General features: G+C 36.8%; 1 protein-coding gene across 1 annotated transcript in view; it reads left to right on the forward strand.

Moving 5' to 3' along the window:
- The window catches only part of ATP2C1 (ATPase secretory pathway Ca2+ transporting 1), a 132,210-nt gene extending 107,612 nt beyond the window's left edge, over window positions 1-24,598 (forward strand). The window contains exons 17-27 of the mRNA XM_046678137.1: window positions 1,427-1,583; window positions 4,278-4,448; window positions 5,544-5,641; window positions 15,791-15,841; window positions 17,043-17,209; window positions 18,313-18,381; window positions 18,989-19,105; window positions 20,196-20,343; window positions 20,860-20,955; window positions 22,074-22,215; window positions 23,578-24,598. Coding sequence (XP_046534093.1) covers window positions 1,427-1,583; window positions 4,278-4,448; window positions 5,544-5,641; window positions 15,791-15,841; window positions 17,043-17,209; window positions 18,313-18,381; window positions 18,989-19,105; window positions 20,196-20,343; window positions 20,860-20,955; window positions 22,074-22,215; window positions 23,578-23,708 — 1,347 coding nt within the window. The 3' untranslated portion in view covers window positions 23,709-24,598. The remainder of the gene's footprint in view (window positions 1-1,426; window positions 1,584-4,277; window positions 4,449-5,543; window positions 5,642-15,790; window positions 15,842-17,042; window positions 17,210-18,312; window positions 18,382-18,988; window positions 19,106-20,195; window positions 20,344-20,859; window positions 20,956-22,073; window positions 22,216-23,577) is intronic.
- The last annotated feature ends 255 nt before the right edge of the window (window positions 24,599-24,853 follow it).

Below are 24,853 nucleotides of genomic sequence, written 5' to 3' on the forward strand. Positions count from 1 at the left end.
TAGAACCCAGTGAGTTGTAACCAGGGGAGAGGTGAAAGAAATCCCCAGAGTAGAGGTGAAGGGAAGTTGTTGGATACCAGTCATGCAGCAGACCTAGAAATCAGCCAACTCAAATTAATGAAGGAAAGGAGAACAAGACTCAAGGAGACAGGTCTTCAGTAATAATATGGGAATGATAGCTTACTTGCTAATTTGGTCATGTGAAAAACATCATTGAGAAGGGCTGTATCGGGAGTAATTAGTAATAGGTATAAAGAAAACTAAGCAAATAAAAGAAGAGGCAGTTATTAACTTTACAAAAGATAAAACTTGAATGGGAAAAGAAATGTATTTGATTTATGTAGGCCAAGGAAACAGCATCATGCCTTCCTCCTGCCTCTCTGTCCCCTAATATCTGCCTGCTAGTTACTTGGGGGCCCAGGCAGATGGAAGCTCTGTCTCAGTGTGAGGACACACTGTCAAAGCAGGGCCAGAGGAATAGCACATTTTGAACTGGTTCCTAAATTTCCGTTTAGTGCTAAAGTTCCGTTTAGCACTAAAGTTCCATTTAGCAGTACAAGTACTGCTCATATTTATTGGCCAAAGCAAGTCCCAGCTGACTTCAAAGTGGGGGGCATACATTCCTACCATGTGCCTGCAAAGAGAACTGGGATGTCTCTGAACTGTCCCAGTGACTACCGCTTTGCACAGCAGTGAGGAGTCATAAGGCGAACAGGGTACTGACAAATTTTGCTTTAACTATATTATAAAGGTGGGGAGAGGAGGAATATTTAGTGGGGATGGCCAGGCTATCACCTGTCACAATAGACAGTGTATAAAATTGATAAGTGAAAAAGTAGCAGTATAAATGTATTTAAAAATGTGGAGATAAATACCAGAGAAAACAGCTAAAAAACCTTAAAATTGATTTGTTTCTGTGGAGTAGGACTAGAGGTGAGAAGGTTGGGCAGGGACCTACAGAATTTCATTGTAAGCTTTTGTATATTACTTTACTAGGATAAAAAAAGAAAAAGTCTGACAATACCCATAAGTACAAGGTGGTTGTGAGAATTAAATGGGATCACATGTATGTGTATAATAGCTATAGAAAGCCTGAACCATTGCCTGTGGGCTGATGTTAGATCTCTTTGCTTTCCCTGTTATGTTGTGAGCCTCTCCCCAAATCTCAGAGTGCCTAATCCGGGGCTTAGTGTAGCATTGCCTTCAGTGTGTGTGGGTGAGAGTAGGGAGTAGATACTGTTTTCTATCGAGAGTACAGAAAGCTCCCAAATATGAACTTTTAATCTGCAGAGTTTAAGTGCTACTCACATCCTTAGGCTTGAGTAACTTCCCTGGGTATTGCATGCCACTTGTTTTTGGATTCCAGTGGCAGATATGTACAAGTTGAAATTAACTTCAATTTATTTGCTGTGTTTTTTCTTCTTAGGACAGACCAGAGATTTGTTTTATGAAGGGTGCTTATGAACAGGTGATTAAGTATTGTACTACATACCAGAGCAAAGAGCAGACCTTGACACTCACCCAGCAGCAGAGAGATCTGTACCAACAAGAGAAGGCACGAATGGGCTCAGCAGGGCTCAGAGGTAAGGCCATTTCAGCATAGTCCCCTAGAGTGGAAAGGTAAAAAGACGGTATTCTTTTAACTACAGATAAATTTGTGCTTCACATCTGAGCTGTCCAACTCTCTTCTGGGCTTTGTGGAGCCCTGCCGTTTGAGAAGTGTTATGTTTTAGTTGGCTAATTGGCCCTCAAAACATGGGAAGTTGGGAATGTAGCAAAATATGAACTCTTCTTAGAGACCTGCAGTGGTCTTTGAGTAGGTGACAGAAATTTTATTTTAGACAAATTTATCTTTTGAGAAGGGAGGTGGATAGAAGTGAAGTGATGTTACTTCCTTATTTCATCACTTTGACTGTCTTATTTGTTAATAAATCTAAAATACTTTCCTAAATATTGAAGTCTTAAGCCTCTAATTTGTCCTTTAAACTAAGGTAATTGCTTACTTGTTCCTCATCTGCTGACTTCCTTCCCTTGCTGTTCACCAGAGAGGTAAGGAAGTCCCCAGGTTCTGCTTGTGTATATGTTGCTGACCTGAACAGTGTGGGGAGAGAGGATCTGCTCTGCACACATGCTCAGGCCACTTCTCCTAGGGCACCATGTGTAGGATTGAAGAGGCAGAGGTCAGGGCCATACTTGGCTTGCGGGGAATATATGTACTTATGTAGTCCCTCTCAAGGAAATTGGAAGAGTTGGCTTCCTTAATTTTATTATTTTTACAAACTGGAAGTCGAACACTTCAATTCCTGGGAGGAGGAAACGAGTTATGCGAAAAATATTCTTATTGATGGTTCACTTAAGGGCTTTCTGTGGGTATAAAACATTTGGATAGATTTGCAGGACTTCTGCTCTCATAGTAAGCTAGGTTTATAAAGGTATCCTTGTGGCTTTATGTGAGGGCAGAGTTTTGTTATTCTTAGCAGCTCACAGCAGGAGGGTTTCAGAGTTGCCTTGGATTTAGAGACTCTCAAGAAGTCTTAAAGGTCTGATATGCACTCCCTTTTTCCTTAATTTTTGTATTGGAGGTTTGACACTTTTTAATTTTGACTAACTCTTCGTCTGAAGGATTGTGGAGGTTTGTGTATGTGTGCTTTGGTGTTGTAACATCGTTAAATAGACCAGAGTTGGTAGCAGGGAAACAATCGGGTGTTTCCCAGGGCTTTGGGAGGCACTCTGGTTCTTTGTCTTTTGCTGTATGTCTTTTCCTCTTCCTCTCCCTGTGCTCTGTTTTCCTCCTCCCCCTGAAATTACCATAATGAAGAACAGAAAGATTTTCAGTTTAACTTGATAAGTACTTATCTTGCATCTATAAAACTTAAGTCTCTTAAAATGTATGTGGTCCTTAATTTTGAAATTGAGTGTCTTTTTATGTTTTAGTCTGTGACCCTCCACATAACAAAGGTCTACCTTACCCTTGTCGCAAACATTAGCGCTAGATCTTCATTTGTGCTAAAGAAGCAAACAAATAAATAAATATGGGATTCTAACCTCTAGGCTGATACCACCCTTCCACTGAGTGCCAAGAGCTGATCTCCCTTTCTTAGGATTTGTTGACACACAAATTGATACTCACTGTCCCCTTCTGTTGCTGTCTGTCTCTGTTCCAACATGAGGGACTGTCAAGTGCTCATTCCTTCCAGGGTGAAAGCCTTTGGGGCCCACATGTACAGGAATAGTTAGGTATATGATTCTTACAGGGGAAAATTAGAAGTTATTTGCCTCTAACCTTTGTTTTCCAAATATATCTAATTCTCCATACCTTCTGCTTGAATAAGAATTGATACTTCCCATGATCTCTCTGAGACTTTTTAGTTTCTCCATGAGATACATATGTTTAGTTTGTGTACTTTTTTTGTTTTCTCTTCGGAGAGTCGTTCAGTGTAATACTATCCCAGGTGGATATCCCTTTGGCTCATAAGACAGCTACCAGAGGTTCCAGAATTCTGAGACTCATTTATCATATAAATGGTATTTGGAAAGGAATAGTACTTTGTGCTGTATCTTAAGTGCCCAGGGATGACAGGAAACTATAAATAATGATATGGTGATGTTGTTTATATACTCTTAGAAAACCAATTTTACAAATAAGATACCTGTTAATGTTATGTAAAGAGTAAAAGAATCCAAACTATTGTTGGTATTAGTGGTTTTACAATCACTTTACAGATTAACTTTATTTCCCAGGGTTTGTCATGTACAAAATTGTTACGTGTTGTGTATAGTTAATTAATTAATGTAGCCTTCTTTTCGAGCTATGGAATTGTTCTGGAGACCTATAAAATAGAAAGATGAAGATACATTAGTAGAAGCCACCTTGAAAGGTGTCTATTTAAAAGGACTTTAAATCTCAGCAAACCTATAGTTTCTCCAGATAATTGATTGTATTTTCTAAAGAGCCAGTAGGTCGTGTTGAAAGGAGCTGTATGTGGTTACTAAGTGAAAATATTCTTTTTACTCCTCACTTGGCCTTCTCTGCTTAACAGTTCTTTATTCTTATTGCTTTTAATTTTTAATAGCTTAAAGCATCCTCATATCTAGAACCATTAAACTCTAATGCCTTAGCATGTAATAATTTTGGTTTTTAAAGATTATATAACTACAATGACATTATAATCTTAAATGATTTATTTGAGAGGTGTTATTGTCTCCAGCTTTTGTCAAGTAAATTCTAATGTTTTTGTGACTCACATTTACCTTTTTGGATTTTATTATTTCCTAAGTTCTTGCTTTGGCTTCTGGTCCTGAACTGGGACAGCTGACATTTCTTGGCCTGGTGGGAATCATTGATCCTCCTAGAACTGGTGTGAAAGAAGCTGTTACAACACTTATTGCCTCAGGAGTATCGATAAAAATGATTACTGGAGACTCACAGGAGACTGCAATTGCAATCGGTATAACTAGGCTGCTTCCTTTTGTTTTTGATAGTTTTTCTTAAATTACTGCAGTGCATAGTTTTGTGAACCATTAGATATGAAGTGTGTTTACATAATACTGAGATTATACAATTAAAATTAACTCTTTTGTTTGCTCAAACTCTATATAAAATTGTGGGCAAAATTTAGTTTAAAAAGTAATACTAGTAATTGAAAATGTGTAACTAAATCATTATGAAATCACATATGTATTTTATACACAAAAGGATAGTTGTTTATTTTAACCTCATAATCCACCATGCTGACAGATAAAAGCATTAGATCATGAATGTGAAAGAAAAAATGACATTTAGTTTTCCCTTTCAACTTGCGTATACTTTTTAAAGCAAACTTGTACCTAATTTGAACGAAAATAGCTTGTTTCTATATTTCTGTTGTCTCATCATATATATGCTTATGTTGTTTGACTGCCATTTCAGATTGCCTTAAGTATAAGTAAAAAAAATGCATATGAAAGTTAATCTCCCAGAGCCTATAAACTATAATTCATACTGATAAATTTAAACAGTTTGCAAAAGTCCATTAATTCTGATTTTATTAACGTGGAGAGAGACTGGGACAGGAGTTTCACCCTTTACGTTACCTAAGAAGAGTATGACACTAGAAACAGAACATTGTTGGGAAGATTATACCTAGAAAAGCTTATCAACATTTATTTTCATTTATATACAACCACGTGATTACCACAGATCCACCACCATTTTGTCTGGCTTTGGATATTTTACTTAAAATGTACTCTGTCTTCATTAAAATTGAGCTGCTGAGTGGAACCTGATTGGCCTTGTTTCAGTTCTTAGGTATGGTGGGCTAAATTGTGAAAACTGTATTCTTAAATTAAAAATATATAAAACAGTCAAACAGAAAACTCCAGACTACTTACCAACCCAGATAGTTTTGTCTTACCAGTAGTTTGTCATGCGATCTCTTGATATAAAGATATTTTATACATAAAAAGGGAGTGGATAACATGTCATATTAGGTGAGCATTATGTTGACTAGCCTGTCAAGCAAACCCCATTGGTTAATTATATTTTCTCTCCCATTTCACTTTAGCTAGTCGTCTGGGATTGTATTCCAAAACTTCCCAGTCAGTCTCAGGGGAAGAAATAGACGCAATGGAGGTCCAGCAGCTTTCACAAATAGTGCCGAAGGTAGGCCTAAACTAAAGCCTTTTAGACTGAAAGGGCTTTTTCTAAGTGTTGCCATTTCTCCTGCTATTTTAATGAAACTGTTATTCAAATTTGTTGGTCCAAATCATGAATCTTATCGTTGAAATCAGCCCTATCATTGAGATTATTTATGATGTGATCATTGTGAATATCAGTGCAAGAACTAAGTTTCCTCTGGGCAAGGTACTATGGAAATTAACAGTGATCCTTTTGTATTTATAAAGTACAGAGTGGAGGGAAACCATTGCTTTATACTTCTTACCCTTTTGTTGTATTTTAATTGTAGCATCAGTATGTAACGCCTTTTTAAAAAATTAAATTATCATTTACATACAGTAAAATTCACCCTCTTTAATGTACAGTTCCAAGTTTTGACAAATACATGTGGTCTCATAACCATCACTACAGTCAGACTATAGAACAGTTCCCCTATACCCCAAAATTCTCTTGTGCCTTTTATGGTCAACTCCACCCTCTACTTCTAATGCTTGGCAAACTACTGATTTTTTTTTTCCCTGTCCCTGTAGTTTTGACTTTTCTAGAATGCTGTAAAAATGGAATCATGTGGTATGAGGCCTTTGAATCTGCTTCTTTCATTTAGCATAGTGCATTTGAGATTTATCCATGTTGTTTGTGTGTATTAGTAGTTTTTTTTTTATTGCTGAGTAGTATTCCACTGTATGGGTGTATGTTACCTATTCACCAGTTTAAAGACATTTGGATTATTTCTAGTTTTTGCCAATTGTGAATAAAGCTACTCTAAACATTTGTGTATAGATTTTTGTATGAAAATAAATTTTTATTTCTCTTGAGTATACCAAAGAGTGATTGCTGGATTATATGCTTAATGTATGTTTAACTTTGTAAGAAACTGCCAAGTTGTTTTAAAAGGAGGCTTTATTATTTTAGATTCCCACTAGCAATGTTTGAAAGTTCTAATTACTCTGCATCCTCACCAGCACGTGGAATTGTCAGTTTCCCCATCTCCCAGTCTAATCGGTATTTGGTGGTATCTTATTATGGCTTTAATTTGCATTTCCCCCCATAACTAATAATGTGTGAGTATCTTTTTGTGTGCTTATTTGCCATTCATATATCTTGCTTGGTGAAGTGTCTGCCCTGCCTACTTTTTAAAAATTGAATTTATTTTCTTATTGAATTTTGAGAGTCCTTTATATATTATGGTACAAGTCCTTTATCAGATTATTAGATTTGAAAATATTTTTTCCCAATCTGTGGCTTATCTTTTTATTCTTTTTTTTTTTTTTAAGATTTTTAAAAATTTTTTTCCTTTTTCTCCCCAAAGCCCCCAGGTACATAGTTGTATATTCTTAGTTGTGGGTCCTTCTAGTTGTGGTATGTGGGATGCCGCCTCAGTGTGGCTCAATGAGCGGTGCCATGTCTGTGCCCAGGATTCGAACCAACGAAACCCTGGGCTGCCTACAGCGGACCTTGAGAACTTATCAACTCAGCCACGGGGCCGGGCCCTCTTTTTATTCTATTAGCACTGTATTTCAAAGAGCAGAAGTTTTAAATTTTGATGAAGTCCACTTTATCATTTTTTTCCCTTTATGAATCATGCTTTTGATGTCTTATCTAACTCTTTGCCTAATCCAGGGTCACAAAGATTTTTTTCCCCTATATTTTCTTCTAGAAGTCTTTTTTTTTAGGTTTTACACTAAGGTCTGTGATCCATTTTGGATTAATTTTTGTATATATTGTGAGAAATGGGTTAAGGTTCTTTTTTGTTGCATGTGGATGTTCAGTTGTTCCAGCACCATTTGTTGAAAAGACTGTCCTTTTTTGTTTTTTAGTTTAAATAAATTTTTTTAAAAACTCCTTTTTTCATTGAAATGCCTTTTTACCTTTGATTGTAATGCATTTCTAATAAATTATTTATAGGAACAAAACAGTATTCCTGTCCCACAAAGTAGCTTCTTTAGAGCCAAGTTCCCTGGTGTGAGATTAACTTATTTTATCTTGGAATGCTTTTTGGGGGCTTAACAAAGCCTGATTTGTGAGTACACAAGTCCCGTAGAAAGAGCCCCTATGAGGTAGGCAGCATTCTTGCATACAAGTTGTTAACAGTTCAGATTTTTTTGTTCTCAGTGTTAGATCACCTGCTTTTGCACGTATATTTGTACATCCTTTAAAATAAATGCTTATCATTTGGCATATGTTAGCCATTTTCTAGCAATCTGTTGACCATAATAAAATGTGCTACCTGTTTTACTTATTTAATGCTCACAAGTGCAAGTTCTATATTTAGAACACTGAATTTTCTTAAGTTATTTCCACATCTTAATTTAAAGCTTATCTTTTCTTGTTGTTGTTTTTTGTTGGTGAGGAAGATTTGCTCTGAGCTAACATCTGTTGGCAGTCTTCCTCTTTTTTTTGCTTGAGGAAGATTAGCCCTGAGCTTACATCTGTGTCAGTCTCCCTCTGTTTTGTATGTGGGTTGCCACCATAGCATGGCTTGACAAGTGGTTTATATCTACACCAGGGATCAGAACCTGCAAACTCCGGCTGCTAAATTAGAGTGTGCTGGACTTAACCACTACACAACAGGGCCAGTCCCAAGCTTGTCTTTTTATAATACTTTTTTCTGACTAGAAAATTTATTCATTAGTAGTGTATGCTCATTGTAGAAAAATTGGAAAACTGAGAAAAGTAAGAGCTACAATGCAAGCTGCCTGTAATATAATCCAGATATTCAGAGGTTATATATCTACAGAGCATCCAAAATAATAAAATAAGTTAACCCATGTCTTTTTTAAATGTGTTTAACAAAACCAGTTGGGAATTTATAGTGTTATAAAGCTGAACATTCGTTTTATATAACTTCAGCATTCCTGAAGTCATTACTTATTATTGTGAAATATGTTTTTTAATAGGTGCACAATATTTTGCTTTGGTATACTGTGTATGTATAAACACACCGCAAATTTATGGTTATATAACTATTTTCTTGTTGAAATTTGAGCTTTTATTTCCTTTTTCTCCTGTAAATAATATTTTAAGGATAGTAACAGTAGCAGCCATTTATCATGTGCCAGGCAATGCATGTAGTACATACATTATCTATTTATACTTGATAAAAGATAGGTAACCTCACTTTTACAAATGGGGAAATTGAGGCCCAGAGACCTTGGGAGACTTAACTGAAGTCTCAGGGCTGTGAGTGGTAGCATTGGCACTGGGACTGGAACTCAGGTCTGTGTGACTCCAGAATTCGTCATTTGTCGCTGACTGATTCAGTGAACATTACTGTACATAAGAGTTTGTGCGTATCTCTGGTGATTTCTAGAGATTAAATTCCTACATGTAAAGTGATTGGACCAATGATCAACACATTTGTAAAGCTCTTAATGTGTTGATGAATTGTCCTCTGAAAAGGTTTTCATTTCTGTTTCTACAAACTGGACCTCATATGGTAGCATTAGGTGCCTAGACCTGTAGCCTCATTTGCAGTTAGATTTTAGATGTAGTTACTAGTAGAAATGCACTATTTCGCTTGTCCACGTTTTCTCCTTCTCAAGTTCTGATCACTCATGACTGCTATTTTCAGAGCATTTGGCAGCAGTGTGGGTGTTTGCTTTGTTTTAAATTTAGTGGGGAAGGTGTTTACGTATTTGGGTGAACTTTTTGTGTGTCCTATCCTGATAGTTTCTTCCTGACATTTATTTCTGAAAGAATAAATCCTGTATTAGGTTCCCCGGGGGTATTGGGACAGGGTATACCTTAGTAAATATATGTGAAATCTGCAGTTAATTAAACATTTTCCCGTTAGACATTCATTCAGCCTTTTCCCAGAGATGTTAACGAGTAGTGAAAGTGACGGATTTGAAATTTCATTTTATTTGCTTTCTTCAGTTCACTCTCTGGCTCTTTGTTAAGAATGCTAATGAACCCTTAAAACCAACTTAAAGATAGTTGGAGAAGGAAGAAGCAAATTACAAATTACATCATCAGCCTGGACACATGACATCATTGGTCTTTTCCATAGAAGAGTTTTTATGCATTAAGTATGGCAGATACCCTGATGCTGTTCCAAAGAGACTAAAACAATATAAAACCTAAGCCTTTGAGAAGCTTATCGAATTGCTTAAAGTCATCCTACTCTAAAGAGGAATTTCATATATACCAGGGCTTCCTTCCAAGTATTTCATGTCTTTTGAATACCTAAGTCTTTTTCCCCAAATATTATTAATGAATTTTTTAGTCTTTCAAGCTTAGCTGGACTCCCCACCTCCCTGTGTCCCCCACTATCCACCAGAACTTTGTCTTTTTCCCCACTTCACCTTGTGTTCATGTAACTCTTTTATAGGCAACATGCATACTTGGTCTTATGCTTTTACTTCAGATCACTTTGAATGGCTTTTCTTTTATTAGTGTTAAAAACAAAAACTTTTCTTCTGAATTGCCAGCTGTCTGAGGTTTTCCCATTTGTACTAAAATCGTATTAATTCCGTTCCTCATAAAAATGTTTTCCAGCTTTGTCTTTCCATAATTTAATCACACATTCCAGATCTCTTAACATTGCTCTGTCCTTTTGATCTAGAGTCAATTAAAAAGTAGTATAGAAACTGAATTTTGCTTAATTGTTTGTGAAGTCCATCTGGGAGTTCTCAATGTTTTGTTTTGTTTTGTTTTTGAGCAAGATTAGCCCTCAGCTAACATCTGCTGCCAATCCCCCTCTTTTTGCTGAGGAAAACTGGTCCTGAGCTAACATCCGTGCCCATCTTCCTCTACTTTATATGTGGGACGCCTACCACAGCATGGCTTGACAAGCAGTGCCATGTCTGCACCCAGGATCCGAACTGGCGAACTCCAGGCTGCCAAAGCGGAACGTGTGAACTTAACCACTGTGCCACTGGACCGGCTGCTCAGTGTTTTTTATGGTTTCTTCCAGTGTGTCCTATCTTTCCCATTGATAAAAGTGGATATCCTCTTTTGTTCTTTGTTGTTTTTTTTTTAAGATTTTGTTTTTCCCTTTTTTCCCCAAAGCCCCCCGGTACCTAGTTGTGTATTTTTAGTTTGGGTCCTTCTAGTTATGGCATGTGGGACACCTCCTCAGCATGGCTTGATGAGCGGTGCCATGTCCACGCCCAGGATTCAAACTAGCGAAATCCTGGGCCGCTGAAGCAGAGCGTGGGAACTTAACCACTTGGCCACGGGGCCGACCCCTCTTTGTTTTTTTATAGCAATACCCCATTTATATTTCTACCGAACCTATTAACCAAGTCCCTGTCATATAATCCCAATTTGTGTGCTGTTTAATTTTTGGTAGGTTGTAAATACTTATTTCAGTCACCCGTTTTTTTCTTCAATGCATCAGGTATCTTTTTATCTGTCTTGGAAGATTTGGGGACTTTTGGCAGGTTATTTTAATGCCAGGAACACTTCTTTTCATTAACCTCTCCTTTACTATTTTCCTGCTTTCTTCTTTTCATGACTTCCTTTCCTTAGGACACCTTGTCTGTTAATGTTGTTCAAAGGAACTGTGAATGCTGACCTCAAATATGACACTGAAAGGAAGTCCCACGAAAAGAGAAAAATACTCTTGCAGGTTCCTTCTGAAAATAGTCTTTCCCCCTTCTTTCAGTGATTTTTACCTTTCCCTCCCATATTTCCCTAAACTCTCTCCTTGTCCAAGTTCTACTTCTTTCCCATTGTCCTTTTACCATCCTGTCGTCCTCCTTGTGTCTTCTCCTCTCCTCCTCTTAAAGTACGGTGATTTTATTATGTGCTTATCTTTAGTCACTATATTCCCTTTTTCTAGGTAGAGAAACAGAAAGGTGAAAAGATTAATAATAGAGGAAATTTAGTTACCTCCAAGTTCTCTCCTACCTCTGTAATATAATGATACAGTCCAACTTTTAGTCATTTCTGTTTGTTTTTTAATATCTAATTTCTCCAGGCCATGATTCTGTGTCACTTAATTTCAATATTTTTACACAACTAAAAAGACTGACCCGCTCATCCTGGTGCTTTAAGAACAGAGTTTACTTTGTACAATCTTATGTATCAGATGCAAAACACCAAGTGAGTCTGCAGCTTTGCATTGAGATCTGCTTAGTCTCAAAGCAGCTGCTCTTATGTTTGAGTTGCCATCACAGCTGTGAAATGCTAAAATCTCCTATCAAGTAATAGGTATACTGGATGCATACCAAGTAAGTTGTAAAAGAACTATGCTTTCACTTCAGCAGTTGGCTTGTCATCCTCACTGCCATTGTTAGTGATAACCCATAGTGACTATAAAGGAGTGATTTGCAGTGGTTCAGAGTGGTTCAAATGATTTGCAGTAGAACAAAGGCAAAATTTCACTCTATTTAACCTGAGTATTTGTAATTAGCCTTTTATTTAAATATTCTATAAAATCTGCAGCCTTTGCTAAACTCTCTTGTACTTCAGTGCTGTGTGCTACATGATTAATTTCTGTAGTAATGTAGAATTTCCACTTAGAGGGTAACCAGTATACTTTAAGTACATATATAGTTTAGTCCTTTTTAAACACACTAAAGTGTTTCCAAATGGATTTTTGGACATTTTTTAAAGGAAAAATATTCTCCCAATGTGACTTGTGTGATTCATGGTATCTAGAAAACCTAAGGATAATCAATAATGTGATATTACAGTTAAACTGAGTCTTTTGCCTAAGAAAGTAATTCTCTTTTGTTTTAGATCTTTAGTAAAACTAGGAGAGAACTGAGAACAGTGTTTATGATGGTACTTAGATTTATTCAATCATTTATTCATTTATTTTGTGTGTATTTATAGAGCACTGGAGGTACAGGGCAAAATTCTCTGCCTTCATGGAGCTTATAGTCTAAGATAAATAAATATATATTATGTAAGATAAGTGCTAAAGAGCACCGGAAAAAGCAGGGAAAAGAGATTTGAAAGATTGAAGAGGGAGATTGAAATTAGATAACGTGACTAGGAAAGGCCTCACTGAGAAGATAGTATTGACAGAAGGGGCAGCCGTATGTGATCTGAGGGAAGAGCACCCCAGACCAAGGGAACACAGGGGCAAAGGCCTTGAGGCGAATATGCCTGGCATGTGTTTCAGGAACAGTGAGGAGGCCAGTGTAGCTCAGGTGGGAAAAGATTAATGGGGGAGGGGGGACATGCACTTCATGGGGGATTTAGTAGAGAATAAAAGACTTTGGCACTCATTCTGAGGAAAATGGAAAATCATTGGAGAGTTTGAGCAGAGGACAGATCTGATCTGACTTCTGTTTAAACAGTTTCATTCTGGCCACTGTGTTGAGAATAGACTGTAGGAGGCAAGGGCAGAAATAAGAAAATCACTTCAGAGATATTGGCTCAGGGTGTTGGCAGTGGGTTCAGAGTAAGGGGGTTGAGTTCTGGAAATATTTGAGGATGGAGCCAACAGGATTTGCTGTCAAATCCTGCTGCTTGTGGCATGTGAGAAAAAAAGCAGGAATCAAGAGTGGCTCCCAAAATTTAGAGCCTGAGCTACTGTAAGGATCTACTTATCATTAGCAGAGGATATGAAGGAGCACATTTCTTTGGAAATTATAGAGGTTCAGTTTAGGATATGTTTAAGTCTGAGACAAGACATTCAAGGGGAAATGTGGAGTAGGTAGGTGGGTTAGTTTCATCCATCCAGATTTTAGAAAAGATGGTTCTAGGCTGGAGATAAAAATGTGTATAAATAAAATCCAAATCTGTAAGTCTGGACGAGATCACTTAGGGAGAGATAGGGGTTCTTAGTCCTCTTATGGAGAAGCGTCTGAGGACTGAGTCTTGGAATACTTCATCATTCAGACTTCAGGGAGACCTGGAGGAACCTGTACAAGAGGTGCAGCCAGAGAGGCAGGAGCAAGACCAGGAGCGTTTAGGGTGATCATGGAAGCCAAGAGAAGAAGGTGTTTCAGGAGGAGGGAATTATCAGCTATGTTTGGGTGCTGCTGAGAGGTTAAGTCGGATAAGAAATGACCATTGGTGTTAGCAGTGTGGGGAGGTCTTTGGTGCTCCTGAATAGGGGTTTCAGTGCAGTGATGGCGGGAACAACCTGATTGGGATGGATTCAGAGAGAATGGGAAGGGAGAAATGGGAGACAGCAAGTATAGGCAGTTCCCTAGAGGAGTGTTGCTATAAAGAGAAGGGGAAAAGTAGGGTGGCAGGTGAAAGGGGAAATTTTTGTTTTTATTTAAGTCAAAGAAATAGCAACATATTTGTATACTGACGGTAAAGACACAGCAGCCAGGAAAAAAATTTGATGTAAGAGGGGGAGAATTTCAAATATTTGACTTTTACTAGTCGTATATTCAGTTCATTGTAGTAAAAGGAAAGAAGGAAAGGATGATGCCTGGATACAGATACTGGATGGTGGGAATTGAAATTCTCTTGATTCTGTCTTCTTTGAAGTAGGAAACAAGGTTGTCAGCTGAGATTGAGGTTGGAGAAGGGGATAAATTGGAAGTATGAGGAGAGACAACTAGTATGAACTAATCCTCTAGGAGAGTAGGAAAGAGAAGGGTATATTATTGGATGGTAAAATCACCATGACTTGGAAGTGGTGATGGAGAGAGTGACAGTGAGGCAGAAGTTAAAATCTTTGTGAAACATGGGGGAGTGACCTCTGGAGCAGTGCATACCTGAATTTAGTTGGAAGTATAGTCTCATGTGACATTGAAAACTGAGGTTTTATGAATAAAGAAGGAAGAATGGAGGCCACCTACCTCCATCTAGGCTCTCCTGGTAGTACTATTTTTTTTTTTGCTTGAGGAAGATTCACCCTGAGCTAACATCTGTGCCAGTCTTACTGTCTTTTGTATGTGGGTTGCTGCCACAGCATGGCTGCCAAAGAGTAGTGTAGGTCCCTGCCTGGGAACCGAACCTGGGCTGCTGAAGTGGAGCATGCCGAACTTAACCACTAGGCCAAAAGGACTGGCTCCACTTGGTGGTACTATTTGAGTGGACTGTAGGTGTGGCCCATGTTTTGTGGAAAAATTAGGTTTGAGCAATGTGGAAAAGAGTGGAGGATACAGGGGATTTTGTTGATGACTGACTTTTGGGCACAGTGAAAGGATTTCAGGAGACCTGAAGATAAGATCAGAAAAAGGGATTAAATATGTAGTTTGGAGAGAAGATCATATAAGCGGTTGGAAATATAGTGGAAGAGAACTTTTATTAACCTGAATAAAAGAGAATGAGCAGACACTTGATGATGTTAAAAAAAAAAGGTAGGGGGGGCTCTACGGACACGTGGGAGCAGCTGTTCTTTCTCTCTCCTGAAGACAGGACAAAGGGGAAAACTGTTTGAGTTGTATGCCAGTGTCATGAGGAAACAGATGCAAATGAGCTTTTCCTTTGTCTGTCTCTGAAACATTTCAAGAATAAGGCCATTTTCTCTTCAGAGCTTAAACATAACAGGATAAATTGAATAACTTGTTTAGATTGTGTATTTCCTGTGGTACCTTTGGTAAAGTTTGAAATGACTGTGTCATATTGTTATTGCACAAAGGACAGGATCTACTCGTTGCGAGACAAACCAGTCATTAAGAGGGAAGATAGTGGCAGAGGAAGGGCGTTGTATTACGGCTTGCTAGCAAAGGGGAAGATGGCCGACTAATGTCTGAAAGAACCATCTTAAGGGGACACAGAATCTTGGAGCAGTTATATAGACCAGTGGGTTATAGGGGACGGGGTTAGGAATGTTGACCCTCTGGTGTTATAGACTGGGAGTAGCCACACCAGCTAGACCCTCTGTCCAGCGGTCATCACATTCCTAAGGAACTCTACCAAAGTTACCATCTTACCACAGCTGGGAGGTATGTGCACTAGCCGGGATTGTAAAATCTACAGAGAGGGTGGATCTTCTGGAGGGTGTGTATCCAGCTGGGTTAGTTAGTCAGACGTCATTCAAACTTACAATATGGTTTCTTTTCTACAATATGGCTTCCCTTATGTCAACCTTGTGTTGAGCCGGTATCAATGTGGACATCTTAACAAATATGGCATGTTGCTTAAGCTTGATCTCTGTGGCAGATTAAGTAAGTTTAAATAGATAATTTTAAAAAAATTGTTAGTTGTAAGTGCATGGGTTATTCTGATATTTCTTAACATTGAAGATTTTTAGTGTATCCTGTATTTTAACAGGTTGCGGTATTTTACAGAGCTAGTCCAAGACACAAGATGAAAATTATTAAGGTGAGTCTCTAAGAATCAGATCATTTTATCTCTGTATTCAAAATGCTACTTCTTGTCTTTCGTTATGTTTGCGTTACTATTGATTGTATTGATAAAGCATTAATGTCAGAAATATTGTGAAGCAAAATAGGTGATTTTTCTTTTTCTTAAAGCCTGAAATGGAAGCACTAATAGAGAATTTAGTTAGCAAGGGAAGGGGAGAAGAAAATTTTAATGAAATATCTGCAAATACGTCCTTCTTTAAACAATTGACCAGTGTAAAAGTATGTTCTGACAGGAGTCCATAGCCAAATCATCTCAGCGTGAATAGCAGTAATTACTTAGAAACTGAATATATAGAGCAAGAAATGAAAAATGTTTTGAGTATGAACCATATTTAAAAGGCTATGTTATTTATACTAATTAGTCAAATATATATAAAGCGGGTGACATAGTATTCATTATTTAGTGGACTTAATTTATTAATCACAATAGTACTCCACTGTATTAGTTCAGAGTTTCTCAGTCTTGGGCACTCTTGACATTTTTGACTGAATAATTGTTCATTGTGAGGGGCTGTCCTGTGTATTGTAGGATGTTTAGCAGCATCCTTCACCCCTACCGTCCAGATGCCAGTAGCATCCCCGAAGTCAGGACAATCAAAAATGTCTTCACACATTGCCAGATGTCCCCTACGTAGTAAAATTGCCCCTGAGAACCACTGTATAATTGACTCTAGATCAGACTTTAGACATATAGTTCTCACCTGTGACTATTAATAGCATCTTTTTCTAAGCTGTAAGACCTCCATATATGGAAGTTTATTGAAAAATTAGTAGTCTATATTATTTCCCACCTTTTTTTTTTTTTGAGGAATATCAGCCGTGAGGTAACTACTGCCAATCCTCCTCTTTTTGCTGAGGAAGACTGGCCCTGAGCTAACGTCCATGCCCATCTTCCTCTACTTTATACTTGGGATGCCTACCACAGCATGGCTTTTGCCTAGCGGTGCCGTGTCCGCACCCGGGATCCGAACTGGCAAACCCTGGGCCGCCAAGAAGCGGAATGTGCGCACTTAACCACTGCGCCACCAGGCCGGCCCTATTTCCCATCTTAATTTTGTGAAGAAAACCCCAGAGGATTTGCTTATCTCTTTATCTTTGTGGAAGCAGCATTTTTATCAGAATTCCTCCCTCCTCCTCTTCTCCCTCCCCGACACCAGTCTCTACAGAAGAATGGCTCGGTTGTAGCCATGACAGGAGATGGCGTAAATGATGCAGTTGCTCTGAAGGCTGCAGACATTGGAGTCGCAATGGGTCAGACTGGCACAGATGTCTGCAAAGAGGCAGCAGACATGATCCTGGTGGATGATGATTTCCAAACCATAATGTAAGTTTTGTTTCAGTGAATGCTCATCAGAGAGCCTTCTCCCATCCTCTCCTGCACCCCATCCCAGAAAATTCAACTGGAAAAAGCAATGTTTAAACATTGGATGAACTAAACTATTTTTCTGGATTAATTAATCTTGTTGCATGGCCTAGTGTGTAGTTTCGGAGAAAATTATTTGTATGAAATGGAAAGGACTTTAATAAATGGCAGGGCCCTTCATTTAAGAAATATTTACCAAGTGCCAACCAAGTGTCACATTTTTCTGGCCAGTACTGTAGTACCGCAGGTGACCTTCATGGGGCCTTTATTCTAGTTAAATTTAGGCTGTCAGAAATATGCATGTGCATGGCCTTACAATCAGATAATCAAGTTCCCATCTGTACCTATTTCTTTATGTCAGTAATTGTTTATGTTGTCAATGAAAGTTTATTAAGTTTGAATAGCTTTGTCTATTTCAGCTACAGTTTGTAATTAATTAAAGATTCTTATGTAATACCTGGTGGTGTCAGTTTCACAGTGTATCTTTAAGAAAAATAAACTTGGAGGGGTAAAGAAGAACATTATTTTAGCACTATAAATGTGTAGTATTGTCTGTTGTGTAGAAAGACAATATGTTATTTAATGTAAAAATGTAAAAACATCCTTTTTTTGTGTGTGTGAGGAAGATTGGCCCTGAGCTAACATCGGTTGCCAGTCTTCTTCTATTTTGTATGTGGGATGCCTGCACAGCATGGCTGATGAATGGAGTAGGTCCGCACCTGGGATCTGAACCTGCACACCCAGGCTGCGGAAGCAGAGTGCATGGAACTTTAACTACTTGGTCATGGAGCCGGCCTGAAATAGCTTTTTAAGAATAAGAATTTTAATGTTGTGTAATGAAATTAGTTCAGGTAGAGGTTAGCAGACTTGACTTTAATTCCTTGCTGGAATGTTTTATATTTTTTCTAATCTTAGTTATTTGAAGAAAATAATAGATTCTCTTAGTGATATGTATATCAGTTGGAAATTTGTTTTCAAAATTAGCTCCACAGTGTGTTAGTATGGATATATTTTTATTTTTGTATCATAATGTTTTCTCACTTGATTTTGTTTTTAAATTCCAGGTCTGCAATTGAAGAGGGTAAAGGGATTTATAATAACATTAAAAATTTTGTTAGATTCCAACTCAGCACGTAAGTTTCTTAGAAGTTTGTCACCATGGGTCTTACAGATAAATTATGTGAAAATTAGAATTCAAGCAGAATGCCTAGAAGCTTTTGGGCTCTATTTCTGACTTTTGTTCATATGTAAGTTTTCCAAAATAACTAATTCTGTCTTAAAATTTAAAATAGTATGATAAATGTTCTAAATGTGATAATTAGATATCTATATCATCATTAAAATATGTAAACCTTTGTGACTTATTTAATAGCTCCTGAAATACCTAAGGAAGGGGTGTCAAATCTTAGTGTTTCGTCTTGGTATCTTTTTCCAAAAGTGGAAGGGCTTTTCTGTAGTCAAAAAAGTTACCAAAATGTTATTGAAACCATTAACTGTTTATAACAACAACTATTCTGAACTCAATTTAAAAAATCTTCCTTTATTTGTTGTTGTTATGTAAACATCTTGAAAATCCTTTGTTAAAATGCTGTGGATTGTAAGGATTAACTCTTAGCTTCAAAATGTTCACATGAATGAAGCATAGGTTACTTGTAATGCTAAAAAGGTGAGTTGTAAAATTAGTAAGAATTATACTAGGCTGACAGATTTTTTTTTTTTAATGACTCTTTTTTTCAACAGGAGTATAGCCGCATTAACTTTAATCTCACTGGCTACCTTAATGAACTTTCCTAATCCTCTCAACGCCATGCAGATATTGTGGATCAATATTATTATGGATGGACCTCCAGCTCAGAGGTAAAGGATTTTCTTCATGCATACATTAGAAAGACAAGGAAGGTGTGATATTCTGATAATCAAATTTTAAGACTTCATTCATGGATAGCATTGGAAATCTTTGCAGCAACATGTATGCTATAAATTGTGTGATGTGTGCATATCATTTATTCTTTTTGAGTGGCATTTGTGCGTTATGGATCTCCGCCTTTATACTGTGTTAGATGCCCAACCTTAAGTTGAGAACAGATCAGGAAACAGGTGTAGTCCCTGTCCTCAGGAAGTAAGCTTTCTGTTTCCTTTTTTTTGTTTGTTTTTGAGGAAGATTAGCCCTGAGCTAACTATTGCCAGTTCTCCTCTTTTTGCTGAGGAAGACTGGCCCTGAGCTAACCTCCATGCCCATCTTCCTCTACTTTATACGTGGGACAGCTATCACAGCATGGATTTTGCCAAGTGGTGCCATGTCCACACCCAGGATCCAAACCAGCGAACCCCAGGCCGCTGAAGCAGAACATTCGAACTTATCTGCTGCGCCCCTGGGCTGTCCCCAGCTTTTTGTTTCTAAGAATGGGATGTAATGGAGAAATCTCTGAGTTTAGTGTTATTACCTAGGTTCTGTTGTCAGTTTTAGAAACTTTGGGAAAGTATTGAGGGATCTAAACATCCAAGTATTTTCTTTTTAGTAATGGGACCATAGAATTGCTTCCCAGCGCAGAGTAGTTGAGCGATGCATGTCAGTGGCCATTACAACAAATCATTCTAGTCGAAACCTCCTTGCATGAAAAATACTTCAAATTCCAGTTGTTAGGTCATGTATTTCAGGCCATATTTGAAATAAGTAAACTTATATGTAAATGAAATTGGATAATTTTTTGAAATTTGACCCTCAAAGTTTTATCAAGCTGTGCCAAATAAGAGTGAAAGAGGGAAGCGTGATAAAATCCTTGGTTATTTTCAAGTACGCATAGCCAAGGTTTTCTCTCTGATTCAACATTTTGTTTCCATAAGAAAGCATTTAGTTTCCTGGATAATTGAAGTTAGTGAGGTTGTGAGATTAACAAATCCAAACCTTAAAACTTTAAACTAATGCAATTTTCTGTTTGTTTTGAAGCCTTGGAGTAGAACCGGTGGATAAAGATGTCATTCGTAAACCTCCACGCAACTGGAAGGACAGCATTTTGACCAAAAACCTGATACTTAAAATACTTGTTTCATCAATAATCATTGTTTGTGGGACTTTGTTTGTCTTCTGGCGGGAGGTATATTCACTGGATAAACTGCTTTATTAATGTGCACTGTGTGTGATAGGAGTCAGTGATTTTGGTATATTACATGAAGGCTGCAAAGTTAGGAGAACTCTGTGAAAAATGTAGTAAAACATATAAAAATAGTTTTGGGTTAATAGAATTCCTGATTCATTTATTAGAATAATTTCAATCTGCAGAGAAGTATCAGATACAATAAAAATTAATATATAAAAATTTGAAAAGTTAGAAAGTGAGTCTTTAATATGACTACTTTATTGTCATCAAAAAACAAGGTTGTTTTAGTATCCAATGCATGTTTTGTGAGAAGACTTTTTCCTTTACGTAGACTACAGCTATTCATTAGGTGACTTATTTAAATGGCGTATAGGAAATTTAGGTAGCTTATATGTTTTATATCTTGGACCAAAACTCTTTCACCCTAATGGAAAGAAAATATTACACTTTTAAAAGCATGCCATATTTGTCCATTAAATTCAGCCACTGAAAATCATTTTTTCTTCTTGACAGCTACGAGACAATGTGATAACACCTCGAGACACAACAATGACCTTCACGTGCTTTGTGTTTTTCGACATGTTCAATGCACTAAGTTCCAGATCCCAGGTATGCTTAGGTGATCTTAGCTGACTGATTCAATTGGGTAGCGCACTCTCTAATTGTAAGTAGGCAAGGATTATGGGTTTTCAGTTTTGCTTGATTTTGTAGCCTCAGATACAGCGTGCCTACAAACATGTATCATGATGAAGATGGGGCATTCGGGGAGAAAAGCCCAACCTTTGACCAGAATATCACAGTAAATCCCAGGTGTCATTGCTTGATCTTTCTTCTTCCCATTCTTTTATTATCTGTAGCTATATGATAGGTTCGGTTAATGTCTGAGCATAGGACGAAGCTCATGGGTTCTGTTAAGACGGTGTTAGTCTCATTTTAGAAGAAAGTATTGTTACTACAAGAACAATTTCATACGTGTTAATTTTTTTCTGTTACTTCTACCAGTGTGTCAAAGCTTAGGACATTTTAAATTTGCTTTTCTTCCCATGTTATATCTTAAGGTGTGATTGCCTTTTTTTGATGGAAGTGCTTTGATGGAAAATAATGGGCTAGAACCTAATGATACTTTTTCAGAGCATATTGTTTTTGAAAACTAGTTCCATTTGAGTCCTGACTATTCGTTTTAATTTTACAGGACCTTATGAATCCTTAACTATATCTGTTATCTTTTGCCATGCTACAACTTTCCAAGTACAGTGAATTGTCATTAATTTAGGCTAATTTTTGAAGAAGCTATAGTATTCATGTTTTGTTTTGTGAAGGGCAGTTTAACTTTTTCAGTACACACATAACTGGGTCCTTTCTTCAAGAAAGTTTTATAGATTATCTACTTTAATGGATAGAAATGATTTAGCAAAATAATCATATATAAATAAAGTTTCAAATGCTTTGGAATGCTAAAGTAAGTTTTCTTTCTTTGTATTTTATTTATTTACTTTTTATAGCATCACTCTTTTAAAGAAAGCCCTTTCTTGATAATGAGAGGCTGCTTTAAAATTTACCCTATTCTGTCTGAATTATTCCAAAATAATACTTAAGATTAAGAGATTTCATGGTACCACCATACTAAAGTTCTGTTCAGCTTATTAAAAATTGGAGATGAATGTAATAATAAAGAAGTTGTTTCCAGGACCAAGGAGTAATAATTGAACTCTCTGCTCTGCCAACAGACCAAGTCTGTGTTTGAGATTGGACTCTGCAGTAATAAAATGTTTTGCTACGCAGTTCTTGGATCCATCATGGGACAATTATTAGTTATTTACTTTCCTCCACTCCAGAAAGTTTTTCAGACTGAGAGCCTAAGTATACTGGGTAAAGAAAATGTTAACTTTATAGTTTATATATTTTAGATGAATTTTATTTTCTAATACCTTTGTTCTAACAAAATTTTTCTTTTAAAAAGTAAAATAAGGGGCTGGCCTGGTGGCATAGTGGTTAATTTCACTTATTCTGCTTTGGCAGCTCAGGGTTTGTGGGTTTGGATCCTGGTTGCAGACCTACACACTGCTCATCAAGCCAAGCTGTGGCAGCGTCCCACATACAAAAAATAGAGGAAGATGGGCACAGATGTTAGCTCAGGGTCAATCTTCCTCACCCAAGAAAACAAAAAAGTGAAATAAGAAAAGTGACTGACTTGATTTGGAATAGTGGTGTGCTCTACTTTCTTCATTTGGAGAAGTTGAGGGGAGTCACTCTAACTACATTTTTTAACTTTTTGATAATTTTTTTATACGTTATCAATTGTCAAAGTCATATTTGTTGATCCTGAAATGGAGCAAATCAAAACTTGTTACAGAATAATTGTAGTTTGTAACTTTTCAGTCTTGTATGAAGAAAAAACTAGATTTAAGCTCACTGGAAACCAAATTGCTCTTTAAAATTAAATTTTGGTAAACAAATATTTCACTCTTCTTACTTGTTAATTTGCATATTCTTCTTTTATGAGTACAGTACATTTAAAAATTAATCTTCCTATGTAAGTGTGAGGACTCATGTGTTTTTATGGTAGTGCTATTTTTAATTAGATTTTTAAGTTAATTTGAATATTTATGAAAATAAGTTATTCAGCCTTATTGCATTTTTCAAGTTAAAGTTTACCTTGAAGTTGAACTAATTTAATTTCAGTATTTTAATTTCATATTCACATTCCTTCCTCTTTAAAAAGAGATGGCGTTTTAAGGAGACAGCTGCAGTTTTTCAAGCAGTAAATAAGAATGAGATATTGTGGATGCTTTTGTAAAGACATGATCTTTAATCGATAAGTTCTTCTGGCTTTCAAATGGAATAGGTGCAAATTTCTAAGTAATCTTCAGATAGGCATTTTTCAATCAGGTTAGTTACCACTGATGTAGTAAATGGAAAACTCCTCTTGCTTGTGTTGCTGTTAAAGGTTACGGTTATGAGGTTACAGTTCAGGGAAAGTAGTCATGGGACTTGGATTCTAGTTCTCTGGCTGCTGCCTTTCTGAGCTGTGTGATATTCAATAAGTCACTTAATACCTTTGCATCTTACTTTCCTTACTTTTAAACTGAGGTTAATGTGTCTGCCTCATGAATGGTTTTGAAACCATTTACATATGCAAAAAAGTGGTAAAATGCTATAAAAAGTAAGCTATTAAGCTTTGCAACTCTAAGTTGCAAAGAATTGTAAAATGCAACTTATTTTCTCTTGCAGATCTGCTGTTTCTTTTGGGTCTCACCTCATCAGTGTGCATAGTGGCTGAAATTATAAAGAAGGTTGAAAGGAGCAGGGAAAAGATCCAGAAGCATGTTAGTTCGACATCGTCGTCTTTTCTTGAAGTATGATGCATATTGCATTCTTTTATTTGCAAACTAGGAATTGCAGTCTGAGGATCATTTAGAAGGGCAAGTTCACGAGGATAATGAAGATTTGAGAACTTTTTAACTTTTCATTGACTAAAAATGAGCATTAATGTTAAAGACTTGATTTGAGACTTTAACCTGCTGGCAGTCCCAAATGAAATTATGCAACTTTGATAGCATATTCCTTGATTTAAATTGGCTTTTGCAATTGAGTGAAACTTTATAAAGCATATGGGCAGTTATTTAATTTAAGAAAAAGGTAAAAGCTGAACCACCTTCTGCACTTAAAGAGGTCTAACAGTACAAATACACTATCTTAGATAGATATAAATATTTTTTTTTATTTTTAAATATTGTACTATTTATGGTGGTGGGGCTTTCTTACTAATACACAAATAAATTTCATCATTTCAAAGGCATTCTATTTGGTTTAGAAGTTGATTCCCAGGAGTGCCGTATTTCAGCTACTGTATTTCCTTTTTCCTGCAATGTAAGCAGCTCAGATACCTTGTGTTACCATTTTTGTATCTCAAGTTTTTTGCACAGGATATGACCACTGTCAGATCACTGTTCTTTTCTTTCTTTTTGTGATTGAAAAGCCTATACTGCAATTTGAAGTAAATGTTTGCTTTTCTTAGTAAGTGTAAATGGTTGCTTTTTTTTATTTTTATTTTTTTAGGTCTGAGTCTTTGGTCTAGCAAAATTAGTACAGGGCTCTCAAGTGGCATTCTAGTTAGGGTAGCCATATCTGTAATTAACAGTCATAGAGTCAAAAATATTTAAGACTGATTGGGCTGAAATTTATAACAAGTTATATTAACATGTTATGCCTTCTTTTTGAATTAAATATAAATACATAATTTGTCAAATTATCGTTTTGTCATTCCCTTAATATAAATCCAAGTACCTCAACTGAATAACTGAATTTTAGTGTTTTTAATGTCTTCTTATGTGTTTAAACATCTTTTTTAGGAAATAGAGTGCTATAATTACAGAATTAAAAAACCCCAACCCCAAACAAATGGTTTCAGAACCAGAGTATACGTGGAAGATCCTGTGCTGGCCTTGCTCTTCATGTATCTGCAGCTTCTTTGGCCTAGATTGCAGCACAGTTCTGAGTCTGTCTC

Source organism: Equus quagga, chromosome 1 (assembly GCF_021613505.1).
Source record: "Equus quagga isolate Etosha38 chromosome 1, UCLA_HA_Equagga_1.0, whole genome shotgun sequence".
NCBI lineage: Eukaryota > Metazoa > Chordata > Mammalia > Perissodactyla > Equidae > Equus > Equus quagga.